We start from the raw sequence: 19,400 nt of genomic DNA, 5'->3' as shown, positions 1-19,400 counted from the left end.
CTTTCCCAACCCAAACTCCACATGTCCAAAGATCAAGAAAATGGAGCCCAGCTTCTGCGGGAGAATCATAAAGAAACAAAGCTTGGGAGGTTCGCTGGCTCTCAGCCCCAGGAGGCGCTGTGTGAATATGTCTCTACCCACTAGAAGCTGGGACGTTCCTTGGAGTCAAAAATTAAACAGGGGGGAAAAAAAATTAAACAGCGGGGCTTCCCTGGTGGCGCAGTGGTTGAGAGTCCGCCTGCAGATGCAGGGGACACGGGTTCGTGCCCCGGTCCGGGAGGATCCCACGTGCCGCGGAGCGGCTGGGCCCGTGAGCCATGGCCGCTGAGCCTGTGCTCCGCAACGGGAGAGGCCACGACAGTAAGTAGGCCCGCGTACCGCCAAAAAAAAAAAAAAACTTAAACAGAACAGAAGCCAAGCTAAAAAGTGATGTCATCCATGGTTCTCCATCCGCCATACACTGCAGCTGCTGGTTTGGAAGAAATGTTACCAATCATCTATTCCCCAAGGCCAAAATTAAAATCCTAAACCAATGAGTTCGGAGGCATTGATGCTTACCTCCTGAGAAAGACTTAGTGAAAGCAATTTTCTTTCCCAAAACTAAAGGCACAACAGCAACACTTGCCCACCCTGCCAAATGGCCGCTCCACCCGGTTACCTACTTCCTCCCTCTACTCACCCCTCCAAAGTTACCCTTCTCGCCCATCAAGAAAAACCAAACACTCAACACGAATCCAAGTCACCAAAAGTAAACACCTCCGCCCTCCACATCCTTTCCTCCACAGACTTCTCAAAAGACAAAGTGCCAAAAGTTTGGAAATCTTTCTGGAACTCGACTTTTCCTTTTAGGCAATCCCTCCTTCCTGACACAGACATGGCAAACAAATGACAGGTTGAATTTGATAGCTCTCTTCTGTCTGTCTGAAGCTGAAGAATACACACACAAGAGGAAGGGATGGAGAATCCAAAACTCCAAACGCGAAACAAAACTAACACGCAGGGCTTCCCTGGTGGCGCAGTGGTTGAGAGTCCGCCTGCCGATGCAGGGGACACGGGTTCGAGCCCCAGTCCGGGAAGATCCCACATGCCGCGGAGCCTGCGCGTCCGGAGCCTGTGCTCCGCAACGGGAGAGGCCACAACAGTGAGAGGCCCGCGCACCGCAAAAAAAAAAAAAAAAAAAAAAAAAAAAACTAACATACGTTTTGTGCTCAACCAACTAGTACCCAATCAGGATATTTACAGAACGCTGTCCCCGTCCCTCAAATCGGTGTGACATCAAACCCCAACCCTCCTGTCTTGCTCTACACACATGTTCGCAGGCTGCACCAACTGCCTCGCCTTCCATGAGGTCATGGAAGGTTTCATCTACTACAGACAAGTAAGGGAACACTGTTTAGTTGAACAATCACGATGAGTAAGATCATCAGATCAGAACAAGACAATCAGCTCTCAAGGACACAAAGGCTCACTGTTACATTTTCAGCATATGCCCCTTCATTCACCCCTAGAGGCATTAAGAGCTCATGGAAGAGTCCCTCATACAGCAGATGGTAAAACACACTGTTTAGAATTTACTGAGATGGAAATCTGGAGGCTTACACAGAGAAGCAAGAATGTCAAACTGTACACATGGGCAGTCCCAGCCCGGGTATGGCCAAGGGCAGCCCGGTGCTGCAACCTACAAACCTGGGGCTCTCCACCAGAAGCCCAGTGGTAACACTTGCCGTCCCAAACTTGCCTAAAACTTGTAATTATCTTTGGGAATCACTGTTCCCTGTTACTCAGCTCTCCGTTTTAGCCTAATGTCCGAAACCCACCAAAGAGAATACTGACAGATGCAACAAATTCAGCAAAAAAGAGTACAAAATAAAGGCAGGTCACTACTGCCTAAGCGTCATGATTTTTTCACTGAGACCATCTTTAATAACTCAGTTGAGCAAACAGTCTCTCTAAGGAGCAATGCCAGGGACTTCCCTGGTGGTCCAGTGGTAAAGAATCCGCCTTACCAATGCAGGGGACACAGGTTCAATCCCTGGTCAGGGAACTAAGATCCCACATGCTGCAGGGCAACTAAGCCCACATGCCACAACTCCTGAGCTCGTGCCCCTCTACTAGAGGCCGTGGCTCTGGAACCCACACACCACGACTACAAGGCCCACGCACCCTGGAGCCTGTGCTGCCACAACTAGAGAGAAGCCCGCACACCACAACGAAGATCCCACGTGCCACGATCCGATGCAGCAAAAAAATTAAATGAATTAAATAAATAAATAAATCTTTAAAAAACAAAAAAAGAGTAATGCCAGTCCGTGGCCCAAAGCTTCCAAACTGCTGTCTGCTCCTGAGCCTAACCCTCAACTAGTGAGAAATAAAACAACTGAAACAATATTCATTATCAAACCTGAAACTAACCAAATGAAAACTTTCTGGATAAGCAGGAACAAGGTCAAAAATTGCTCCAATAAACCCTTCATCTTTGGCACCAACTTATGACCCAGTGAATATTCTTTCCACAAACCAGCTGAGAATACAGTTCTTATTCCTTCACAAGAATTCTTCACAACTGCAAAATCATAAAGGTTTTTTAAAACAACCCAATATAATACGACAAAGCCCCATTGCTCGACGTTTCACAAGAGTCTCTCGGGCAAATATTTCTGGGTGGAGTCCTTCGTATTCAGCCTCCTGAAAGCACCTCATTTAACCCCACCTCTTACTTCTTAGCGGTATTTCTTACACAGTTTGATGGTAGAACTTCCCCAGTAGGTACAGTTTCTCCTCCACGTTTCCCCATGTTCTTTCTTTCTCTTTCTTCCTTCCTCTCTTTCTTTCTTTCTTTCCTTATTTACTTATTTATTTATTTTATTCGGCTGCACCGGGTCTTAGCTGTGGCATGAGGGATCTAGTTCCCTGACCAGGGATCGAACCCGGGCCTCCCCGCACTGGGGGCACAGAGACTTAGCCACTGGACCAGCAGGGAAGTCCCTCCCCCGTGTACTTTAAATATTTCTTGCCCAACTCCTTCATCTCTGAGTCATGAGGGGAAAAACAAAAAATACAGGAAATAGAAACCATCTAACACACAAAGTAACAAATGAGTGAGCTTGTGGGAAAATGAATAGGCAGTTAATTTTTAGAAACTGGGGAAGAAGTGACCAAGTTAGAGTTGAGAAAGATACAGAGGCTAAGGAGGAAAAGCAGTGGATCTGGAGAAATAATCACCACCAGGATTCTGTATCTGTCTTCACTGCTCTTTTCCACAGTGGCCTTCGTCGTGACTGCATCACCTCGAGGAGTTAAGAGCCCTCACAGGCCTGAGGCCCAGCCTCCAGGAACTGGTTTAGGTTCTACAGATGAGGGATGGAGCCTTAAATTCCCTCTCCCTGGAAGATTCTGGATGCAGAAACTAACCTCATGTAAACATCTGCTATCTTCCTCTCCTGCATCACCATGGCATCTGAGTCTGGAGGGGCTACAGACCTGCTCTGAATGACTTACAAGTACCACCAAGGGTTTTAATCAGAATTCCATGAGACATATCGTACCTCCAAGAAAAACCGATATGAACACAAGTCCTGAGGCTCCAGCTAAACAGGGGGAGGGGGGAGCCTTATGAGAGGTTACTAGGAAAAGCAGAGTAAACAAGTTAAGAAAGGTAGAGTTGGATTCCTTATGCAAACCCAATCTTCACTGACAAGATTCTTTTGTGATTTAGAGCCAACCTTCTCTTCCAGGTACAGAGAAGGAGAAGCCCTTACAAATGGAGTTATCAATGTAAATGTCCCTGTGTCTATTTCTCAAAAAACAGTCAGCTCAAAATAATCTTCACTCCAGAAAGTCATATTCTAGGGTGGTGCGTTCTGCTACCTTTCAACACTATTCTGTTTTTCTATTTTTGAAATGTTCTTTAAAATCTTCAGCGGTGGGAACCCCCCCCCACCCCGCAAAAAAAAAAAAACACACCGCAGGAAGCAGCTGAAAGAAGAGCACAGAGCTGTTATCAGAAAAAAAAAGTTGTTCTCATAAAGTCTTGGCTCTGCGAGCCTTCACTGGAAGCTGTGGCAGGAGAGGAAGCCTCAGGACAGAATGCAAAGAACACTGGCCTGGGAATCAGAACGCTGTGCTTCAGAACCCAGGTCTGCCACCTGCAAGTCACATGACCCCCTAAGCCCATCGTGTGCCCTCCTGCACCTCCAGGGCCTTGCCTGTGGAAATACTTGCCTTGTCTACCTCAGAGGAATCCTGGGACAGCTAAATGCAATACAACAAACAGCTCAAAGTGCTCTGAAACCAGCATAAAAACAAGTGCAAGCTATGATCACTTTATTATCCAGAAGTTCTGGGAAGAGACCTATTCTATTCTGAACCGCAGAGGCCGGTTTCACAAAGGGCTTGGAAAACTCATTGCTTCTTACAGGCGATCACAGCAGAACAAGCACTCTTTCCTCTCCCATTGTGGAGCACAGGCTCCGGACGAGCAGGCTCAGCGGCCATGGCTCACGGGCCCAGCCGCTCTGCGGCATGTGGGATCTTCCCAGACCGGGGCACGAACCCGTATCCCCTGCATCGGCAGGCGGACTCTCAACCACTGCGCCACCAGGGAAGCCCAGAACAAGCACTCTTGAGAAGTCATTGATAAAAGCCAACTTTTCTGGAAAGTAATAAAAGGTTTCGGTTCTAAGCAGATTTTTAAAATTTGAACCGTTATAAATGCAGTCTTGTAAAAATGAGTCACATACTTGCCTGACTTCTTAAAAAACAAACGCGTTGAGGAGGGTGGGGGGATGAGTGAAATAGGTGAAGGAGATTAAAAGGTACAGTCTTACAGTTATAAATAAGGCAAGAGAATGTAACGTAGAGCACAGGAAATACAGTCAATAATATTGGAAAACTTTCTATGGTGACAGAGGGTAACTAGACTTATGGGGGTGATCATTCTGTAATGTATAGAAATATTTAATCACTACGTTGTATACCTGAAACTAATATAATATTGTAAGTCAATCATGCTCCAATTTTTTAAAAACTTTTAATTGTTATAATAAATAATAAAAACTTAAACATATGTTTTAAAAAAAAGGAAAGAAAATAGATTGAAAAGCATCACCCTCATTTATGTATGACTCAGGGTCATCACTATGGGTATTACTGATATCTAATGGCTAATGTATACACTCAAGAACCAGCAGGGTGCACACAGCAGGTCTGCTCTGCAGGTCCCCCATATCCTTTGCTCAATGCTCCCTCTACCTCTCCCTTGCTGTGTGGCCCTCAGTGGTTGCTCATGGCCCACAGTATCTTTACCACCAGTAGCCACTCCTCAGTCTTCTGGGTTGAGTGGAAGTGAGAGACATGTGGAAGGAAGTGTTGGGAAATAAATGCAAAGGCCCAATACAGCTCTCAGGGAACCAGAGGATTCTGCTTACTTCCAATCCATCAGATAAGTTCCAAAGTAAGTTTAAACAAACATGTGCCTTCCTACAGGCTCCACCTGGACCAGGGACAATCAGCAAAAGTGGCCTCAGAAAAAGGCCAAATGAGGCCTTTCTAAGGGTAAGGTGGGGGCCATTTCTAAGGGTCCCGGAAATAATACATAACCCCCCAGGCCACTCCTCCCGTCGCAGGGGAAGGGACTGGGCGAACCCACACTTGCTCTTTGAGGTCAGCCCACTTAACACACCAGCAAGCAGGCAGAGACCTCATCTCTCAGGGAGAAGGCCCCTGATGACCTGGGGAGGCAGCCTCTGTGTCTCTGGCCCAGGCAGAGGCTTCAGGGTCCTCCTCTCCAACCTGAGGGCCCTGGGCAGGCAGAGACCCATCCTCCCCACCTGCAGTCCCCATGAAGGTGCACACAGGAGCCAGGCGTGCTGGGAACTCGCTGGTTGTTCTGTTCTAGTTAGGGGTGGCCTGCAAGCGCTCCATGTTCAACATCAGTCTGGTACTTGTTTCTCCAAGCATTATGATCACTCCTCAATTATCAGAGGACAGAGGTTTTCATACTTCAAAATCCTAATCCCGAAAGCCTCGCCCTGGACTGGAATCATCTGCCTCTTCCCGCTGGTGCTGCAGTAGTGCCGGGGAGGCCCCGCCTGCACTGTGCCTGGTCACAGCACACTCCATGGGAATCATGGATGATCCAAGAGGCACTGTGTGCACCAGAGGAATTAAAAGAGGGCTGGAGGTCACAAAGGAAACATCTGCGTTTTAGAGAATCCAGGACGGAGTAATGAGTATACAGCTTCCACTATCTAAAATACGAAGACCAGGGACTTCCCTGGTGGCGCAGTGGTTAAGACTCTCCGTTCCCCATGCAGGGGGCTCAGGTTCGATCTCTGGTCAGGGAACTAGATCCCACATGCATGCCCCAAAAAAGAGTTTGCATGCCAGTGGTTAAGAATCCACCTGCCAGTGCAGGGGACTCGGGTTCGAGCCCTGGTCTGGGAAGATCCCCAGAGGCCACGGAGCAACTCAGCCCGTGCACCACAACTACTGAGCCTGCGCTCTACAGCCCACGAGCCACAACTACTGAGTCCACGTGCCACAACTACTGAAGCCCAAGCACCTAGAGGCTGTGCTCCGCAAGAAAAGCCATGACAATGAGAGGCCCCCGCACCGCAACAAAAGAGTAGCCCCCGCTCTCCGCAACTAGAGAAAGCCCGCATGTAGCAATGAAGACCCAACGCAGCCGAAAATAAATAAATAAATAAATAAATTTGTTGGGGGTGGGGGGGAAGAGTTCACATGCCACAACTAAGGAGCCCACCTACCACAACCAAATAAATAAATAAATATTTTTAAAAAATAAAATAAAATACAAAGACCAGCAAGCAGCATAGATGATCATAAAATGGGAACTTGCTTCATAAAATCAATTACTTAACTAACATTTATTGCATCTAACTCAGTAGTTTTAATCACTGAACACCCAAAGCAGCACCTGAAAACGAGTTTGAAAATGTAACAGATCCTTATTAGCTTTGTCATAAGGAATGATTTTTAACTTCTCCAAAACAGCAGTATGCCAAAAGGCAAGTCTAGGAAAACAGGAGGATTTGTGTTGGATTTCAGGCTTCTTCTGACTGCCAGTAAAATTCCATGATTACTCCTCCTTGAGCTTTAATGGCCCTCAACTCCCTGAACTCCACTGCATCAGAACTAAGAGTTCTGCAAGTTATTATCCTAAGGACACAAATTTAGAATGAGCACTGTACGCCAGTCACAACACTCACCTAGGGAATAGAGACCACTGTGCAGTTTTATACTGTAAACCACCATGAGTTCTGCCACTTACTATCCTAACCGGTCCAGCTGGTCCTACCCAGCTATCACCCTAAGACCTCAGGCCCGGGGCACACCTGTGCGTGGGAAAGTGTTTTCAGACAACAGAACAGGAGAACTGCTCCACACCCCAGTAACCGACCTGGCATTCTCATTCTCGCTGAGCAAATGCAACCCCATATTCACAGGGATGCAAGTCCTCAGCGAGCTCTCAGCAAGCAACTGGGCACTCTTACTGAAAAACAACACGGAAGACTCCACCTGTACCCACCTTATCAATGTCCCACCGTATCCACCATCCAAGACCTACTACCTTCCCCCTGGTCCATCTCAGGGAGCCCATCTGGAATGGTTTTGTAAGAGTGTGGATGGTTGTTTAGAACTTGGGTCACCGGAACAGTCACAACCTCATCCACTTACAGCCGGTAACGAGTGGAAGGTGGTTTCCTAAAGGGCCTCTCCTGGTCCATCTCAAGACAGCATGACACCGCTGCTAGTGTCAAAGCCCTACTAACTTCGTCACCCAGGAGATGTGGTCGCCTTGACTCTGCCCTCATTTACGTTCCCATCTGGCTCCCTGCTCCAGGAAGCCCTTAGCATCCTATTTATTATCCTTAAACCAAGTTCAGGATGCACGTGCCTGAGACCATGAAAACAAAGCCCTCAAGACAGGCCCTTCTGACCCTGGACAAGCTCCGTCATTGAGACGGACATTCTCTTAAGTCAGAGCGTCCGAGATGGAACCTCAGTCCGTCCTTTATGCTTCGTGTGACCACAGGCACACTGTGTAACTACTTAGCACTCTGTATCTTCTTATCTAAAATGGGGGTAATATAATACCTACGACTTTGTGGACTCACCCAAAGAAATAATACGAATATCACATATAAAGTGCTTACAGCAGTTCTGATGCATAGTATTTCTCAAGAACTTAACACTTTTATTACCACACTAATGGTACTGCAGTCGCCACCACCAGTGCTACTGAGTAGGAGCCCCTGTTACTGCTACTAACACTTCTCGTACTACTACTGAGATGAGCCCGCACGTTTTGCCAGGTCCTCTACTCCCCCCTTTTCTGCCATGACTGCCCAACAACCAACCTCCTGAAAGAGGGGCCAGTGCTCTACCAGTTGCACCTTATGCAGCCCCCAGGCCTGGTTTTCCTGGACCCCTAGCAGGAAGTATTACCGGGGCTGCACAACTTTGGAATCAAAGCTCCCAGCACCCCAGTGCGGCCGATACCCTCTCGGGAAGAACCCCAGTTCCTGTGGCCTCTCCCTCTGTGCCTGCTTCTCCCATCAGCTGCCACAGCAAAGACCTGGAGCTCATATTAGGATGGGATCCATCTAAAGTTTAGTGGCCCCACCCAAGGAACCAACAGTGCAGGACAGCATGAAAAACCTGCAGCTCGGCCCAAACCCAGCCACATGGGCCACAGTCTGAGACCCACCTGCCTTTACCTTCTTCAGCATCTGGTACCAAAGAGAAACTAGAGAACCAGGGACGGCAGAGAAAGACCCGCTTCAGGATACGATCCAACACTAAACCCTGAGGCCACTCATCTCTGCTCACCCCAAACCAGACACCTGGCATGAGCTGCAGGCACGCCCCGGAGCCCCAAGGTTTCCGGACAAGCAGAATTCATGAGCGCTTGCTCTGTGAGGTCAGGAAATCCTACACACACAGTCCACACCAGCTTGCCGCCTGTATTTCAAACAGAGACTTACTGTGACTATGCAGAAACACCATCATTGGGACAGCTGTACACAGGTCAAAGAAGGGCTGGGACAGACTGAGGGGCTCCTGCACCCTCTCCAACCCCTGAGGAAATCGCATGGGTTTGCATCTCCACCCTGCCCTTCACAAGGCCACGGCAGTATCTAGGTGGTCAGTGCTCTCTCAAGGACGGAACACGGCCCCATATAGATGTCCCCACCCTCTGGCACAATGGCCAAGCCACCTTTGTCATCAACGAGAACTCAATCTCCCAGGACCATCCAGTCACCTGTGAGGTGACAGAATTCTCTGTTTCTCCAGTTGTGTGGGGCAGCTGCCCACTGCCTGCAGTGGCCTTCAGGACAACAAAGCCTTTTAAACAAGAGCCACACAATAAAAAAATGGGTAGAAGACCTAAATAAACATTCCTCCAAAAAAGACATACAGATGGCCCACAAACACATTTTAAAATGCTCAACATCACTAATTAGTACAGAAATACAAGTCAAAACCACAGTGAGATTTATCACCAGTCAGAAAAGCCATCCTCAAAAAACCTATAAACAATAAATGCTGGAGAGGGTATGGAGAAAGGGAACCCTCTTGCACTGTTGGTGGGAATGTAAATTGGTACAGTCACTATGGAGAACAGTATGGAGGTTCCTCAAAAAACTAAAAATAGAGCTACCATGTGACCCAGCAATCCCACTCCTGGGCATATACCCGCAGAAAACCATAATTACGAAAGATACATGCACCCCAATGTCCACTGCAGCACTATTCACAATAGCCAGGACATAGAAGCAACCTAAGTGTCCGTCGACAGATGAATGGATAAAGATGTGGCACATAGATACAATGGAATATTACTCAGCCATAGAAAGGAACGAAATTGTGCCATTTGCAGAGACGTGGAGAGACCAAGAGACTGTCGTACAGAGTGAAGTAAGTCAGGAAGAGAAAAACAAATATCATATAATACTGCGTACATGTGGAATCTAGAAAAATGGTACGGATGAACTTACTTGCAAAGCAGAAATCGAGACACAATGTACAGAACAAACTTACGGACACCAAGGAGGGAATTGGGGGCGGGGGGAGGCAGGATAAATTGGGACTGACATATACACCCTACTCTGCAAAAAAGAGATAACTAATGAGAACCTACTGTACAGCACAGGGAACTCTACTCAATGCTGTGTGGTGACCTAAACGGGAAGGAAATCTAAAAAAGAGGGGATATATGTATACATTAACTGATTCACATTTCTGTACAGAAGAAATAACACAGCACTGTAAAGAAACTATACTCCAATAAAAATTTTAAAAAAGAGCCACGCCTCCCACCTACAAACCACCTAGCTGACCCATCTCACCCCCAATAAAAACATATTTATGACAACTCACCTTCTTCCCCTAAAACAACTCTTTCCTAGCAACTGCATCTTTTATACCTCCTGCTCTCACACACTCACAGGCTGGCCCTGTCCCTACGGCAGCGCTAAGGTACCAGAGAGCACGAGCCACCCAAGTGGATTTGCAGCAGACCTCCAGCAGGCTGCAGCCGGAATAGTTAGGCTGACTGGCACCGTGCCCCCAGGGAGAACTGTCTCACTAGGGGATCTTAACCCAGAACCTTCTGGGTCATGATGGTCACTGACCTCACAGCTTTCTGCCTTAGGTTCTCCCCTGCACATCCCCCTCCTACACCCTCTGCAAACTACCAAGGCTCTGCTTTCAACCAGCAATCCACTCCCACAGCCAGGGACAGAAGCCAGAACGTGTGGTGCACAGAATTCGTGGTGAAGCTGGAGCTCCTCCCCGTGGGGGGCTTTGGCTCTCAGTGCCCAGCCCGCTGGGAAGGGCCAGCCCAGCGAAGGGTGTGCTCTTCCGTGCTGTGGGCAGCTCCAACCCAGATGCAGGGCCACAGGTTCTGTTCCGCTGGAAGGGGGAAGGTGAAGATACCTTCTTAGGAAAGCATTTATCAGATGTGACCTGGTCAAGTTAACAGTTATTTGTTGAGCGCCTGTAAAATGTCTTATGTTGTTGCGGGCTCAGGTCCAAGTTTACTTTCTCCAAATCCCAGGGCACATCTTTGAGGTTTTGCTGGATTTTCTTTTGGTCAAGGATCACTTTCAGCAGTTATACTGAGCACCGAGAACATCCTAACATAATATGTCTTTCCTTTTCAGCGCCATCCCTCCACGTCACTATGTTTTTAATTAGTTAAAAGAAAAATAGTAACCCCCTGGAGGTCCACTCCTTTTAAGGACCTGTCCATTCTAAAGCTAAATACAACCGTTGGGCTACATGTTTCCTACACAAGGTTTATCCTCGGACCTTAAACGACTGGCCTCTCCCCACCCGTCGCATCCATCTCATTACTGAGCCACATACACCGAAAAGCAATGCGCTGTATGTAACAGCTTTTACCTCAATTAACGTAAAAATTCCCAAAACTAAATAGGATTTCCAGTAACACTTTATGATTGCTTTCGTTAAAGAAGGCTCCCGTGTATCCTTCTCGGCTCTCAACACTTCTTGATCCCAGTACCTGCAATGAGAAACCAAGCACAGTAAAGAACAGCCCTGCCATGGGTAAAACAGGGGAGGTGGCAGAGTGGAAAATAGGCCTTCACTACAGGGCACTCTGTGGCTGTCCCATAAATGCTGGTTAACTGCTTGCAGGGCTCCTGAAAGATGAGCAGTGCAGACCCTGAAGGACCAGAAAAACAGGCTCTGAGGGGAACAGTCACAGTCTTGGAAACAAGTTACTTCCAAGCTTTGTTGTATTCACAGCACCATGAGTAGTAGCTCAAGAGGGCAGACAGCCTCCTCCAGGGACACCAGGGACACCACCTCCGGGGACAGAGCTCAGCATCCAGGGCCTTGGCTGCTGGCTCCCTCCCCTTCCACAAACGCACAGGAAACACGGGTCGACCCCCCCCCCCGCCGGCCTCCAAAGTGGGCTAAGCCCAGGGTCAGCCTCAGGCAGGTGAGCCTGCAATGTCACGGGCGAGGTGGCTGCAGAAGAACCCAGAGGAAGGTAAAACCCACTCGAAACCACTAGCCGCACGTAGAAACTCTCAGCCTCCCTTGCCCTTCCCCTCACTGCCTGCTACTTACCCCTGCAGCTCCTCTCCAAGGTGCTTGGAGCGATCTTCCGGGAGCACCGGGTACATGTCATCTTCTTCTAATCTGCGTTTGTGACCGATTTGAAACAAGGGGTTTAGCCACCTGTTAAAAATTAAAAGGAGAGCGACATATATCCAAACTACACATCTGTGTAATTAGAATCCCACATCGACGGCCTTTGTTTTTTTTTAAAAAAAAATTAAAAATTAAAGAAAGAGGTCTACAGAAATAGGTCTACATCTTAAATATAGAGAGATATGGGGGAAGAAAATTAGATGCGTGTTTACACACACACACACACACACACACACACACACACACACTCTCTCTCTCTCTCTCTCTCTCTCTCTCTCTCTCTCTCTCTCTCTCTCAGCTCTATATGCTGAGAGGCCCTGGAAGAAGTGGCACACTGGTAGCAAGGAGCATTCGAGTCTCCACTTGGTATTTTGTTTTTTTAACATACACAGTAATAATTTTTTTTATTCTTCTAATAAAAACTTTTAAGGTCAACTCTCAGCAGCTTTCAAATAACACAGTTATTATTAACCACAGTCACTATGCTGGACATTACATCTCCATGACTTATTTCTTTTATAACTGAAGTTTGTGCCTTTTGGTCCCCTTCACCCAGATCTCGGCTTTTTAATATCCTTCCTAAGAGGAACCAGCGCTCCTTGAAGCAATGGCCGATTCCAAGGTTGGTTCAGTGTGTGTCAGCACCTGACAATTAGCTTTTTTCATCATAAGTGCCTGCCTGACATGCACCCAGCCCTTGACCCCAACAAGGCAGAAGTGCAGGTACACGCTCACCACGTGCGCGTGCTCTTCCTCCCTCCCTCCCTCCCTCCCTCCCCCCCTCCCTCCCTCCCTCCCTCCCTCCCTCCCTCCCTCTCTGGGGCTGTGTGACCCCAGGTGTGCCTTGTACCCTTCAGGACATGTGAGTGATAAACCTTGCCACTTCAGAACTCCCTCTTGGTTGTTGCTGAGACATGTCTCACAATCTTAAGAACCACAAGGGCCGGTCCAGCCACAACATGGGCCCCAAAAGAGGAAATTTCTGTGCGGGCTGCTATAACTAGACCAGGTCTAGGTTAGTAGAGCCCCAGGCATTCCCAGCAACAGCATCACTATCTACAGGCCAGGACCAACGGCAGAGAAAGGATAAGATGGGCTTGGACATCTTGCACCATAAAATAAGGAAGCTCTAAAGTAATCACAAGGATGTGTGCAAAAGACAGAGAAGCCAGCTTGAAGGGCTCTTGTTAGCCAAATCTGGGATACCTCAGGTATTAATGTCAGTGAATTATAACCCATTAAATAACAAAAGAATCCATGACTTTATTGCTTCATGGATAGGAGAGGAGAGAAGGGAAAGCTGTTGCAGTCTAGAATGCAAACAAATATAAAAGGAACAATGGAGTCAGAAAATTATCAATGGAAGTTAAACCTAGTGGATGAAAGCTTGATGTGAACCTAGTGGATGAAAGCTTGATGTGAACCATGATATTTACATAATCTCAAATTACCTCTCTACAAATTACTTATTAATGGAAAAAACAGTAACTATACAAAGGACTTAAAAAAAATTATCCAAATCCATTATGCATTATTTAAATGATAATGATTGATACGCAGAGACAGCCTAAAGGTTAACACTATTCTACTCACTTTGCCAGAGTAAGGAAATTTCCAAGGCCAGACAATAATAACCCATGAAAGCAGAGACCACACTTTTTTTTTTGGGGGGGGGGGGGCTGTGTTGGGTTTTCGTTGCTGTGCGCGGGCTTTCTCTAGCTGTGGCTCGCCAGCTCTAGAGTGCAGGCTCAGCAGTTGTGGCGCACGGGCTCAGTTGCTCCATGGCACATGGGATCTTCCTGGACCAGGGATCAAACCCGTGTGCCCTGCATTGGCAGGCGGATTCCCATCCACTACGCCACCAGGGAAGCCCCACACTTCTTTTATTGCGTTATTCCTAGCACAATACAGGTAGAAAGGAGATGCTAAAGAATTCTTTGTTGAATAAATGAATGTCTATGAATTATCAAAGAAGCAGTAAGAGAGACTGAGCTTCAGATTTTGCTAACCCTGGTAGCTTGGCACCTCTAACGATCCCCAGACCAGGAGGCAGAAGACTGGGTTCTAGTCCCCGCAGGGCCTCAACTGTCCCCCCGATCTCCTTCTCTGCTCCAGTTCAGCATCTCCATGACCCTTAATATCTCTAGGTCTCAATTTCCTTCGCAAGTAAAAGTATAAATCTGTGAGCATCACCACTAAATAGGTTTGAAAAATGTTTTGCCATTTATCCTACACTTATTCCCTCCCTAAAACGCTCAGGGAATTAACACTGGGATTTACCCTGAAAGGCCCTCTTTAAAAGTCTGCTCGCGCAGGAAAAGATGCTCAACATCACTCATCGTCAGGGAAATGCAAATGAAAACCACACTGAGATGCCACCTCACATATAGGGAGGGAGGGAGGAAGGGAGGGAGGGAGGGAAACAAGTGTTGGCAAGGATGTAGAGAAACTGAAACTCTTGCACACTGCTGCTGGAAGTGTAAAATGGTATAGTCACAAAGGACAGATACTGTATGATTCCACTTCAGTGAAGTTACTTAGTCAAATTCAGAGAGAAACAAAGTAGCGCTGTGGTTGCCAGGGGCGGGAAGGAGGGAGAGTAGGGAGTTAGTGTTTAGTGACACACTAAGGCAGGATGAAAAGAGTTCTGGAAATTGGTTGCACAACAGTGTGAATGTACTTCACACTACTGAACCATGTGCTTAAAAATGGTCAAGATGGTAAATGTTATTTTATATGCATTTTACCACAATTTTAAAAATGTAATGATACTTTGCCGCTTTCTGATTGCATGACCTTGAATTAGCCACACGGCCTCTCAGCACTGGCCTCCAGCAAACGGGGAGAACACCTGGAGATAATAACACCTCCCTGGGCTGCTGAGCCATCAACTGAAAGGATCAGTGTTGCTCTGAACACTACGAAGTCCCATCAGGCAGAGGGCAGAGGTCACCATGACAGCGATCTTGAGGAATCCCATGTGGGCCCCAGCAGAAGACAGATGACGTTGCTCAATTAGGCAAATTTCTTTCCCCATAGCTCTTGATTTAAGGACCCTCACAGATCCCTTCACTTCCCAAATCTGGGTACCATCAAGGCATGAAGGTTTTCACTACCATCAGATGGCAAGCTCACTGACAGGAGCCTAAAGGAGACCCCCCTTTTTTTTTTGGGGGGGGGGGGCTGTGTTGGGTTTTCGTTGCTGTGCGCGGGCTTTCTCTAGCTGTGGCTCGCCAGCTCTAGAGTGCAGGCTCAGCAGTTGTGGCGCACGGGCTCAGTTGCTCCATGGCACATGGGATCTTCCTGGACCAGGGATCAAACCCGTGTGCCCTGCATTGGCAGGCGGATTCCCATCCACTACGCCACCAGGGAAGCCCCACACTTCTTTTATTGCGTTATTCCTAGCACAATACAGGTAGAAAGGAGATGCTAAAGAATTCTTTGTTGAATAAATGAATGTCTATGAATTATCAAAGAAGCAGTAAGAGAGACTGAGCTTCAGATTTTGCTAACCCTGGTAGCTTGGCACCTCTAACGATCCCCAGACCAGGAGGCAGAAGACTGGGTTCTAGTCCCCGCAGGGCCTCAACTGTCCCCCCGATCTCCTTCTCTGCTCCAGTTCAGCATCTCCATGACCCTTAATATCTCTAGGTCTCAATTTCCTTCGCAAGTAAAAGTATAAATCTGTGAGCATCACCACTAAATAGGTTTGAAAAATGTTTTGCCATTTATCCTACACTTATTCCCTCCCTAAAACGCTCAGGGAATTAACACTGGGATTTACCCTGAAAGGCCCTCTTTAAAAGTCTGCTCGCGCAGGAAAAGATGCTCAACATCACTCATCGTCAGGGAAATGCAAATGAAAACCACACTGAGATGCCACCTCACATATAGGGAGGGAGGGAGGAAGGGAGGGAGGGAGGGAAACAAGTGTTGGCAAGGATGTAGAGAAACTGAAACTCTTGCACACTGCTGCTGGAAGTGTAAAATGGTATAGTCACAAAGGACAGATACTGTATGATTCCACTTCAGTGAAGTTACTTAGTCAAATTCAGAGAGAAACAAAGTAGCGCTGTGGTTGCCAGGGGCGGGAAGGAGGGAGAGTAGGGAGTTAGTGTTTAGTGACACACTAAGGCAGGATGAAAAGAGTTCTGGAAATTGGTTGCACAACAGTGTGAATGTACTTCACACTACTGAACCATGTGCTTAAAAATGGTCAAGATGGTAAATGTTATTTTATATGCATTTTACCACAATTTTAAAAATGTAATGATACTTTGCCGCTTTCTGATTGCATGACCTTGAATTAGCCACACGGCCTCTCAGCACTGGCCTCCAGCAAACGGGGAGAACACCTGGAGATAATAACACCTCCCTGGGCTGCTGAACCATCAACTGAAAGGATCAGTGTTGCTCTGAACACTACGAAGTCCCATCAGGCAGAGGGCAGAGGTCACCATGACAGCGATCTTGAGGAATCCCATGTGGGCCCCAGCAGAAGACAGATGACGTTGCTCAATTAGGCAAATTTCTTTCCCCATAGCTCTTGATTTAAGGACCCTCACAGATCCCTTCACTTCCCAAATCTGGGTACCATCAAGGCATGAAGGTTTTCACTACCATCAGATGGCAAGCTCACTGACAGGAGCCTAAAGTATGTGTCACCACCTAAACAGTGAGACATGGAGACCTGAGTCAATTGGCACCCTGACTCCAATTTATCACTGACAGCACTGAGACCACTGCCAAATTAGCCATCCCTCAACCCAGTTCCAACCCAAGAGTCGTCCTCACCACCATGATGCTCTCTCCTTCCCTCCTCCCGCACAAGTCTTCATCCACAGCAGCACTTCCCTCCTAACTGTCCCACCAGAGACCACAACTCCCTCCAGGCACACACATACTCACATACTACGTGGAATCTCCATGGGCCTTGCGTGCCACAGTGCCTGGCACAGATATCACTGGAACCTATCCAGCGTGACATCAGAACACCCACACTGCTGATCAACTATCTTACGGGTCACCACCCTGGCTTTCCCGGAGTGGCCCACAGCCAAATCCAATTAGACGCGGGTGGCAATGTTCAAGCTAGAATCTTCTCTCCTTTCCTCTGTAACTTTCCCCGTTTCTTTTTTGTTTTTTCCCCCATTTCTTAAAACTTGCTCAAAATCCATTTTCTCATCCCTGCTCTTTTTATCCATTTCCTGTTCTAAGCGAAGCAGCAATGCAAGCTGCGTGCCCCCAGCTCCCTCCACACCCTCTACCCTGGGGTCCACCAGGGTCCTCCCAGGCCGAGGGCACTGCAGAGCCTTCCTGCCTCTCAGCTTCCAGGCCTTTTCTGGTTCACCCCTGGCCTTCTTATCTCCCTTCCCTCCCACCGGCTAATCCCCTCCTTTCACTTCTCCATAGCATCCCTTGTCTTATCACCACACGTCTTCCAGATACTTTTTCCCACGCTACAACCAAGACTGAGAATCTACAACTACTGTGCGTGGGTAACCACCTCCTGAAAAATAATTTTTTTAATTACTTTTTATTGGAGTAGAGTCGATTTAGTGTTGTGTTAGTTTCTGCTGTACAGCAAAGTGAATCAGTTATACATACACATACATCCACTCTTTTTTAGATTCTATTCCCATATAGGTCACTACAGAGCACTGAGCACAGTTCTGTGTGCTATACAGTAGGTTCTTATTACTTATCTATTTTGTATATAGTAGTGTGTATATGTCAATCCCAGTTTATCCCTCCCCTCCAAAAAAAATTTTTTAACACATTTGCACGCAGTTCAGTTAACACTGAGAATAAAACAAGGAATCACAAGTAAAATATTACTCATGCTGACCACCTCCTAAGGTTCTGAAGGGACTGAAGCAGTATTGGTTGGAACTAACAAGTAAGGGACCTCACAACCAGCAGGTGATACCTTACCTACTTAGCACAGCACACACGGCCACCACTAGATACAGGACTCAATTCGACACCAAGATCCCTCTATGCCGGTGAGTGCCTGCACTGACTCACCTCTGAATATCTGGCCTTTAGTGTCTGTTCCAATCAAACGCTTTCTTCCAAACTATTAAACTTCGTCCCGCATGAGGGATGACAGAGCTCTTGCTTCCAAGTTCCAGATATCCCTCCTGAGAGTAAGGAGTATGACTGCCTACCCAAGCAAGCCTTTGATGCTACTCATTGGGATTTGTGAAACCACAGAGCAAAGGAAAGAAACTACCTTACTTGGGTCAAAGAACCATTCCAGCAGCTGAATCAAATGCATGTGAACAAGTAATTCACATTTTCTTAATTAAAAGGATGCCAAGGGGACTTCCCTGGCAGTCCAGTGGTTAAGACTCTGTGCTTCCACTGCAGGGGGTGCGGGTTCGATCCCTGGTCGGGGAACTAAGATCCCGCATGCCATGCGGTGTGGCCAAAAACAAGGATGTCTAACTCAAGGTTAAAGAACTGATAGAATTTATTAAGTTATCTTGATGCTTTCACAGAGTGCACAGTGTATCGGTGCGTGGGAAATAAACATCAATGTGTCTAGGTTAATTTAGGATATATGGCATCTCATACAGTTTGCAAAGCTGCGCCTCATGCCTCATCAGTAGTCTGGGTTTGCCCACACTATGTACACCTGATATTTTCTTTTTTTTTTTTAGTATTTGTTCAGGCTGCGCCAGGTCTTAGTTGCGGCACACCGTATCTTCATTGCAGCGTGTGGGATCTTTAGTTGCGGCATTCAGACTTCTTAGTTGCAGCATGCATGCGGGATCTAGTTCCCCAACCAGGGATAGGACCCAGGCCCCCTGCAATTGGGAGTGTGGAGTCTTACCCATTGGACCACCAGGGAAGTCCCATCCCCTGCTATTTTCTATTCTAGCCTACTTCATTGCAAAAGAAATGCCAGTCATAATATACCCATAATGACAGGAGCATTATTCACAGTACCCAAAAGGTGGAAGCAATGATGAATGAATGGATAATCAAAGTGTGGTACACATGTACACTGGAATATTACTGAGTCTCAAAGAAGGAAATTCTGACACAGGCTATAACATAGATGAACCTTAAGGATATTATGCTAAGTGAAATAAGCCAGTCACACAGAGACAAATACCATATGATTCAACTTATATGAAGTATCCAAAGAGTCAAAAATGAGAGACACAGAAAGGAGAATGGTGACT

At 47.2% G+C, this 19,400-nt stretch overlaps 1 protein-coding gene across 2 annotated transcripts in view; it reads right to left on the bottom strand.

Annotated features, from left to right (window-relative positions):
- The window catches only part of LOC103074585 (multidrug resistance-associated protein 4), a 216,787-nt gene that overhangs the window by 161,310 nt on the left and 36,077 nt on the right, over positions 1-19,400 (bottom strand). For both annotated transcript variants that reach the window (XM_007471944.1, XM_007471945.1), the window contains exons 2-3: positions 12,124-12,234; positions 11,431-11,551 (exon numbers count right to left, since the gene is read on the bottom strand). In XM_007471944.1, coding sequence (XP_007472006.1) covers positions 11,431-11,551; positions 12,124-12,234 — 232 coding nt within the window. The remainder of the gene's footprint in view (positions 1-11,430; positions 11,552-12,123; positions 12,235-19,400) is intronic.

Source organism: Lipotes vexillifer, unplaced genomic scaffold (genome assembly GCF_000442215.2).
Source record: "Lipotes vexillifer unplaced genomic scaffold, Lipotes_vexillifer_v1.1 scaffold1345, whole genome shotgun sequence".
Lineage (NCBI taxonomy): Eukaryota > Metazoa > Chordata > Mammalia > Artiodactyla > Lipotidae > Lipotes > Lipotes vexillifer.
Note: the sequence above shows the minus strand (reverse complement) of the source record. Positions and strands in the feature narration are given on the sequence as shown.